Source organism: Egretta garzetta, unplaced genomic scaffold, assembly GCF_000687185.1.
Source record: "Egretta garzetta isolate BGI_Z169 unplaced genomic scaffold, ASM68718v1 scaffold396, whole genome shotgun sequence".
Taxonomy (NCBI): domain Eukaryota; kingdom Metazoa; phylum Chordata; class Aves; order Pelecaniformes; family Ardeidae; genus Egretta; species Egretta garzetta.
Window position 1 is genome coordinate 4,041 of NW_009259861.1, and position 8,526 is coordinate 12,566.

Here is an 8,526-nt window from a genome sequence, read left to right on the forward strand (position 1 = left end):
CTCTCTGCACAGACCTCCCCTGTGACGCCCCTGAGCCCCCCATCTGTGGGGTACCTGCCTGCAGCCCCCCCTCCCTGACTTGTATGTTGCCCCCCACGGGTCATGGAACCCCTAAGTCCCAGCTCCCTTCCCCAGGGTCCTGGCTGATCACATGGGAACCACCGGGAAAGGTGTTTTCTGCGGGAGGAATCGGCCATTGGGCTCCGCTGCGGGCCCCGGCCCCAGCCCCCCTTCCCGAGGCTGGGAGAGCGCCCAGGGTGGCTCCCAGCCCCATGGGGGCAGAGCCTGGGGGAATGCGGGTGCCCCACGGCTGGGCCCACCTCGCCTGAAGCCTCCCATCGCCTCACTCTGCACCTTCCAGCTGAAAATGGAAGCCCAAAGGCAGCCGGACAAGCCTCACCCATCCCTACGCAGCCGTACCCCTCCTCCCGCCCGCTGCATCCTGCAACCAGGGCAGGAGAGCCGCGGATGCAGCCATAATCGCTCCTGTCCCTGTCGTGCCCCTCGGCTTTGCCGCAGAGAGCAGCGGCAGCCCCCGGGTCTCGGCACACGCAGCCCCTTTGCTGCCACAGCTCGGGGTCTGATTTTCCCCGTTCCCCCGAGATGTGAGGAGCTGCTCTCGCACCAGCTGCTGGTTCTCCCAGGCTGTGAACTTGTTCCCTCTTTTCCTTAATTTTTCTCAACGTTATTTTGCTGTAATCTTCTGAGCCTGTTTTCTCCAGGGCTCCCCAGCTGTGGACCATACCCACATCCAGATCCCTTGCCTTTGGGTGCCCCTCCTGCTGCATGCGGCCCGAGTCCTGCGGGTGGAGGGGGGTGGGAGGGGAATTTAGCTTTTCCCTGCAGGGCTGAACACGAAGCAGCTGCGACACACCCAGCAACGTGCAGAGTGTTTCGGTGTGACGTGCACATGTGGGCTGTGCTCCTCCATCATCTTCCTCTTCAGCATTGAATGTCCAAACTGCGGCAGTGCTGATGGGGGTCGGGGGCACGGCTCAGCCGCGGGCGGGCATGGCTCAGCCGCAGGCAGGCACAGCGCGTTGGATGCTGCCTGAGCTGCCTCTTCTCCCATGGGCCCGGCTCAGCTGATCCAGGGTCTTGTGCCTCCCTCCCACACTCCAGCCCCTCCTGAGGGTCCCTGTGTTCATTCTGCCCCCAGGACCAGCTCCAGCAGAAGATCATTTGCCCCGGGCCGGTGACCTGCCTGACAGCCTCCCCCAACGGGCTCTACATCTTGGCTGGGGTTGCGGAGAGCATCTACCTGTGGGAGGTAAGGGGCTGGCGCGGGGAGCAGGGCCATAGAGAGTTGCACCCTGTGAGCTCCCCTGTCCCATCACGGGTCAGGAAATCCACAACACCTGGGCTCTGCGGTGGGGCGAAGGCTTTGCTGGGTCCCGTACGTTACAGCTGTCGCTGGGGCCGTCAGGGCTCCGTGTTGGGGGCTGGCTGCTCGATGACCTCCGTGGGCATGTGGACCATGGGGCGGCTCGGCACAGCAGGGACGGAAAGGAATTGTGGTGGGAGGTGCAGGGTGAGGCGTAGGTCTGTTCTTCCCTTCTCTTTCCAAGCTGCCACAGCTTCCTCGGGGGTCAGGCGTGGCTCCCGCAAAGCAGGAACACGGGACCTAGCTTTCCTTTAGCACTTCTTCCACGTTTTAGCCTAATATTTGTATGTGCTTGTGGCCTGGATGTCTGCAGAGACTGCTGTGCTCTGGTTGTCATCCTTCTATTTTTAATTATTGGTGTGTTTGCATGGGGATTATGCTCCATCCTAAGTGCCTCACCACGCAAATAAAAGAGCAAGCTCATCCCGAGCCCCAGGATCAGGCACCGAGACATCTAACCTGGAAGCTCTCGGTCCTGGGGGATGTTTCTGAGCCTCATTCTGTGGGCAGCTCTGTCTTAATTAATCAGGTTTTCCTTTTAAAAACATGCTTGTGGCAACGCTGGGGGACAGAAAGCCCCCATGAGGAACGCTGGGCTGAGACAGTGGCAAGTGGGAGTTACCCGCTGGTGATGCTCCGAGCTGGTCCCTGCTCTGCTTCGCCCTCCCTGCCCTCCCCCAGCCCGCCCCACCTCGCAAACGCTTCCGAGCGTCTGCCTGGGTGGGTGGCAGCGTGGTCCTCCTGGCAGAGGAGCAGGCGCCCCGGAGAGGCTGCGCAGAAACCATCGCAGGGCTGGCAGTGGCCCTGAGAGCCCTAGCCCTGTGCCTTCCCTGTGAAACCACTCGTCCCCCACGGAGTCGCAGGTTGGGTTTATTTTCAGGCGTAATTCAGGCAAGGAGAGGCAGTCGGTTCTGTTCTCATGTACGGAGCTCCCTCGCTGCCTCCTTAGTTCCCTCCCTGCTGGCGGTGTTGCCTTTCAGCAAGAAAAGCTCCGGCTTTAGGGAACTCTTTGTCCACCATAAAGCCTCTGCTGCCCGAGACCACGCAGCTGTGCTGAAGTGCAGCCACCCCCGGGGTGGCACGCAGCCTCCTGTGGCTTTCGTAACCCCCGCAGCCATCTTGCTGGATGTTGTGGGAGGTTGGAAGAAGCCATCAGAGTAACGTTAACAGCAAACAGGGAATATTTACTGCATGCTTGTGTCTTGACCAGAGAAAAGGCACTGGCATCACTAGGTTCCAGAGTTAACGTTGGCAGGACCTCTTCAAACTGTCTTCTGCCATATTTACCTTCGGTCACAAGTGTCTGCGGCTGTACTGGTTGCACCTTGATTGTGTCAGTTGCCATCATCGAGGTGCAAATGGGCTCATGTGTTCGGCACAACCTCCCCTTTTCACTCTGTTTGCCACCACCTTGTTCTGCACAGCTCCACGGCGGGGGACTCTCCGCTCTGCTCGCGTCTGGCACAGCAACGCCCAGCTGGGGACGGAGCTGCAGGGGCTGCTGCCCCCCCCGCCGCTGAGGGCAGGGTGCTACGCTGTTCCAGGGCACCTTGGTGCTCCTGTCTAAACATTCTCCTGCCCTTTCCCTTGCGCTAGGTCTCCAACGGGAACCTCCTAGCCATCCTGAACCGGCACTACCAGGACCTCACATGCCTCTGCTTTACTGACGACAGCAGCCACTTTCTCTCGGGGGCGAAGGACTGTCTGGCCCTGGTGTGGAACCTTTACAGGTAATGGTGGCCCACGAGGTGGTCTCGGCCCCTTCATAGGGGGGACGGGGAGCATCTGGGCAGGGAATATTGGAACAAGAGATCAGCCACCGCTTCCCGGAGGCAGAATCAGCTCTGCCTAAGCCTGCGTGTCTAAGCCGTTTGTGAAGCCTGCTGCTGCTGCTGAGTCTGTGCCCTCCTTAGGCGGCTCTTCCACTGTTCTTACCTTCGCTGCCCAAGAGGTTTCTCCTAGAGCCTCATCTGCAATTCCCAAGCTTCGGCATATGGCTCTGACTCCTTTTCCCTGCTTGATGCAGGGTGGATCGTGCCCTTTCCCTGCTAATGGCAGCTGAGGTCTCTGTCCCCTCAGGGATGGGGAGCTCAGTAGTGGCCCTCATCCTCGGTATCGCATGTGCTGTGGCCACTGACGGCTTCTTTGTGCTGCTTGGTCCTTGCAGCCAGGAGAGCCATCCTGGAGCGAGCAGAGCCTCGGCCAGCTCTTCTCAGAGCCGCTTTGCTCTGGCATCCCCAGCGCCGCTCTTGCTGACCTGCCGTGCCAACCTGTCTCTCTGTTCTCCCCTACAGCGTGCTGCAGGCAGAGCCCTCCCAGATCCCCGACCCTCGCCACGTGTGGTCCCGACACAGCCTCCCCATCACAGACTTGTGCTGTGGCTTTGGAGGGCCCTTGGCACGAGCTGCCACGGCCTCCCTTGACCAGACAGCGAAGGTAAGGCTCAGCTCAGTCCCACCGAGCGAGAGCCCTGGAGGTGCCTGGGCCCCAGGGGGTTAAAGCAGGGCTTCTGCTGGGCTGCAGCAGGGCTGTCCGTGAGGGTTGCAGTAGCTGAATTTCTTGGCTGTCTCTGTGATGACTCAGAGCCACCAGACCTAATGGGCTTTGCCTTTCCAAACACCAGCAGTTTCTCTGCACCTGCCCTCGGGCCGGGCCTCTGCATGCTTTGCAGTCCCTCTTCGCCTGGGGAATGTTGGGGTCAGCCCCTCTCATTCCCCTCACTGATGTCCTTCGGTCTCAAACGGCAGGGCGCAGAGCAGCCTGGAGCCTGCTCCTCCTGCCCTGCCAGGGAGGGGGCTGCCCTGAGGGGCAGGACAGGCACCGGACGGGGCCAAGGGCCATTTTGGAGCTGCCTGGTGACCACCACCTTGTCTCATGGTCACCAAGAGGCTGATCCTGGGCTCTGCCGTGGTTATGCCTTGGACTCAGTTTCCCCATCCACAGGGAGGAGGGGATGCCGATACGTGCTGCCAGCTTGCACTGGGCAGGTGCTGATCAGCAGCAGCGTGTTCTTCCAGTCCTGCTGTTAACATTTAAGCCCCTAATTCCTCTGTGCCCTCTCACTCCAGCTCTGGGAAATCTCATCCGGGGAGCTCCTGCTTTCTGTCCTCTTCGATGTGGGGATCATGGCTGTGACTCTTGACCTCTCCGAGTATCACATGTTCTGTGGTGGCATGGATGGATCCATCTTCCAGGTTGACCTCTTTGCCTGGGTGAGTGCATGGGGCTGCGGATCTGCTGGGTGCTGCTGTCATGCAGCATCGCACCCTCGTCTACCGTCACCTCCCGCCTACGTGACCTGCCAGGGATTGGGAGGGCCTGGGTTCCCCTGTATCTCCTCTGCCCCCTTCAGACACAGTGATGAATCTGCTGGCTTTGGTCTTCCTGAATTTAAACTGCTCTCTCCCTTCCTTCCTTCATTTCTGCAGCCGGTCCAGAGAGACCGGACCTTCCAGACAGAGCGGGAGAACGGGAAGATCTTCAAAGGGCACAGGTGAGGGACCAGACGTACCTGCCAAACACTCCATCACCCCCGTCTGCCCACCGCACCAGTTTCTGGCAGTCCTCGAGTCACCCTGCGTTGAAACTTCCTCTTCCCCATTCCAGGAACCAGGTGACGTGTCTGTCGGTCTCCACGGATGGCAGCCTGCTGCTGTCCGGCTCGCATGACGAAACAGTCCGGCTGTGGGATGTCCAGAGCAAGCAGTGCCTGAAGACGATGAATCACAAAGGTAAGCATGTCCTTATCTCCAGGATCCTTTCCTCCTCAACTGCCAAAGGCCGCTGCTGTCTCCCTTCTGCCACTCCGATGCCGCCCTGGGCACTTCGGGCATTTCCCTGCTACTTGCTTCACGCCTGCAGGAAGGGTCAAGGCCTTAGAGGGACACCTTAGCTGTCTGGAGTAATGTTCGACCTTGGCTGTGCCTGTTAACAACCCCCCTGTGCACGGTCAGGGAGTGAGTCATAGGTTTCACCCTGTCGCTGAGGACATCCAGGATCTTCCATCCTGTTTTCCAAAGGGAGTGGTTGCCCCACATGCACCCCAGCGCCTGGGGAGGCCGCGGGAGGGGGAGGATGTGTCTGGAGAAGAGACTGGTCTCTGTGACCCCACCAAGGAGCACCCATGAGCTCATTAGGCCTGAAGTGAATCTGATATAAGCAGTCGTCTGGGATTTCTGTCTAATGGCTCCAACAAACCACGCAAACGAACCTTTACAGGCTCAGATCAGCAATTGGGTGCCTCAGCAGTGGATGACTTAGCCCTCCTGTGGCTGGCAGTGGATTTCTTGCACAGTTTTGGTGGTCTGCAGCCTCTTAGCACTGCTCTGGCTGGTGGGGCTGGCAGCGCTGCTCTCTGGGTGCTGCCTAAAATCCTCCTGGAAGGTGACAGTGGGGACAGTCAGACCACTGAGGACATCCAGGATCTTCCATCCTGTTTTCCAAAGGGAGTGGTTGCCCCACATGCACCCCAGCGCCTGGGGAGGCCGCGGGAGGGGGAGGATGTGTCTGGAGAAGAGACTGGTCTCTGTGACCCCACCAAGGAGCACCCATGAGCTCATTAGGCCTGAAGTGAATCTGATATAAGCAGTCGTCTGGGATTTCTGTCTAATGGCTCCAACAAACCACGCAAACGAACCTTTACAGGCTCAGATCAGCAATTGGGTGCCTCAGCAGTGGATGACTTAGCCCTCCTGTGGCTGGCAGTGGATTTCTTGCACAGTTTTGGTGGTCTGCAGCCTCTTAGCACTGCTCTGGCTGGTGGGGCTGGCAGCGCTGCTCTCTGGGTGCTGCCTAAAATCCTCCTGGAAGGTGACAGTGGGGACAGTCAGACCCTGTTCCTCTGTGATGCTGCCCCTGGACAGAGGTGGGCAAGCTGCTGCCCCAGGGCAGTCACTGAAAGCCAAGCTGTCTGCAGACCCTTTCCTTGTTCCCTTTTGTTGCCAAGGACCATTTCTAATGGGGACCTCCTGCAGCGCCCATCCAGCCTTGCTCTGTGAGCACTAGAAGGATGAGAGCAGGCAAAACCTGAGCTGTGTGAGTCATGAGAGGAGGGGGGGCCACGCTTTCACTGCAAGCCAGGCATTAAAAGCCTCCTTGAGGCTGCAGGGGAGTGCAGATGGATGCAAGCTCTTCCCAGAGGAGCAGGACCAGGCTGACCGTGCTGCTGGGTGCCGGGGCCATGAGGTGCAGGTGCTTTCTGCAGCCTCTGCTGGCTCACTTCATCCTGCGGGCAGGGATTTGGCTTCCCTGGCAGCCCTGGCACCGCTACCGCCCTGGCACCACTACCACCCTGCTGCTGCGTGCTTAATCCAAGCCTGGGAGCGGGGTGGGAGCTGTATTGTGGATCAGGAGCTGCCATCCAGGGGAGCCCACCCACCAGAGAGCTGAACCATAGGCAGAGGGTCCCCGCACAGAGCCCAGGCTCCCTGCATCGGGGGCTCTGCGGCTCTTTCGTCCCAGCGCTGCCTCTCTTCAGCAGCCGTGCCACCCTTACTGGGGCAGCGAGCCCCCTGCAGCACTGGTTTCCAGCGGGTCACAGTCTCCCCTTGGCCTTTCTCGCCACCTCTCCGAGCAGTGACCTGAGCCTCCCAGCAAGGTCTGTTCCCTGCTGCCACCCTGCTCACCCCTCCAGCACATTCCCTGAGCCTTTCCCTTCCCAAGGCAGGGATGAGATGGGCTTTTCTGCCGCAGCTGACGTGACAGCAACCTCCGGCCGGGTGTGCTTGGGAGAGCAAGGTCCCTCTGCTCGCGGGGCAGAGCGGGTGGCTGGGGGCGAGGCAGGAGCTGCTGCCCTCCCCACATGATGGTGCTGCAAATAGATCGGGGAGGTTGGAGCGTGGCTCAGGGCTCGAGGGGAGCGTGGCTGTGCAGGCAGGACAGATCAGGGGGCTTTTCCAGCAAGGTTTGCTTGTCCTTGACAGGGGCAGGCAGGCCAGGGGGGGCAGAGCATGGGCAGGCGTGTAGACTTTGAGAAGTTGGGCTGCTGCTCTTGGGTAATGAGCTGTGCTGGGCAAGGCAGGGCTGCTCCCGGTAATCCGGCGTGGCTGGCATTGCTCTGAGGGGAAGCAGGGGACCTCTGGGATGGGGAGGCCAGCGCTCCCCACTTCTCTTGCCAGCACTGCCCCAAAATCCCTCCGGGCCTCGGTTCCGGTCCTGTCACACCAGCTCCATCCTTTTCTCTGCAAACACTGTGTGGCATGGACCGTCCTCGGGGGCTCCTTCGTGCAAGGCCACCCCAGGGATGCTCCAGCCGATCCGTCCTGCCGGCAGCCACCAGTATTGGGAGCCAGATTATTTATTCTTCCCCAGTTGAGTCCGGTCCCCTGCCCCACAGGTGTCACCAAGCGCCTGCTGCCTGAGCTGTCGTGACGAGGCAGGGTTGGGTGGGACTGGGATCTGCACTGAGGCCTGAGAGTGGCTGGGGGGTCTGCGCCTGGATGGCAGCTGGATTTGGCGGTCTGTGGGCTAGTCCGTGTGATTTTTCTCCTCTCCGCCTTTCTTGTCCCTTCCTTTCAAACTGCTCCTCCAGTTGCCGGTGAACCAGCAGCGGTAATCTCACTAATGGGTACTTTCATAAGCAGCAGCAAATGTCTTTGGGGAGGGAGCAAGAGTAAAACAAATGGTTTGTTACAGTAAAGTGCTGGCAAAGAGCAGCTTCAGGGCCAGCCTGGGACTGCTGGCAGAGCAGCTTCTGGACTGAATTCCATGGAGCCTTGGCTTTGCCAGCGGGATCCAGCCTTGGATCCTGGGAGGGTCAGGCTTTGGAGCAGGCTCTGGTCTAGCTGGGGTGGGGGAGATGATGGTGAGGGAGCCCTCGTCCGCATCAGAGGTGCTTTTGTCCATCTCCTCTGGAGAGACTGAAGCCTCGGGCAGCTCCGAGCCCCTCTGGGACCTCCTGGGCTCCCTCCCTCACAGCCCCATCCTGCACCTTTCCCCAGGGCCGCTGGGCGGCCTGCAGCAGCCTGCCTCCGCTCAGGTGCATCTGGATCCTTTTAACCTTTCCCTCGCGCTGATCGAACTTGGCCGGGGGAAGATGGATGGCCGGGGATTTATTAGTGCTGCTCTGCTCGCACACAAGCCCGCTGGCTGCTGGAGGCATGCTGCAGGCAGCGTGGGGGGCTTCGGGGGGCTGGCAGGGGGGT

General features: G+C 60.2%; 1 protein-coding gene across 1 annotated transcript in view; it reads left to right on the top strand.

Moving 5' to 3' along the window:
• Positions 1-1,133: 1,133 nt before the first annotated feature.
• Positions 1,134-8,526, top strand: part of WDR18 (WD repeat domain 18) — a gene marked incomplete at its 5' end in the record, with an annotated part of 9,714 nt that continues 2,321 nt past the window's right edge. Inside the window, 6 exons of the mRNA XM_009640053.2 lie at positions 1,134-1,270; positions 2,981-3,114; positions 3,679-3,820; positions 4,453-4,596; positions 4,813-4,877; positions 4,991-5,115. Of these exons, the coding sequence (XP_009638348.2) occupies positions 1,134-1,270; positions 2,981-3,114; positions 3,679-3,820; positions 4,453-4,596; positions 4,813-4,877; positions 4,991-5,115 (747 nt within the window). The remainder of the gene's footprint in view (positions 1,271-2,980; positions 3,115-3,678; positions 3,821-4,452; positions 4,597-4,812; positions 4,878-4,990; positions 5,116-8,526) is intronic.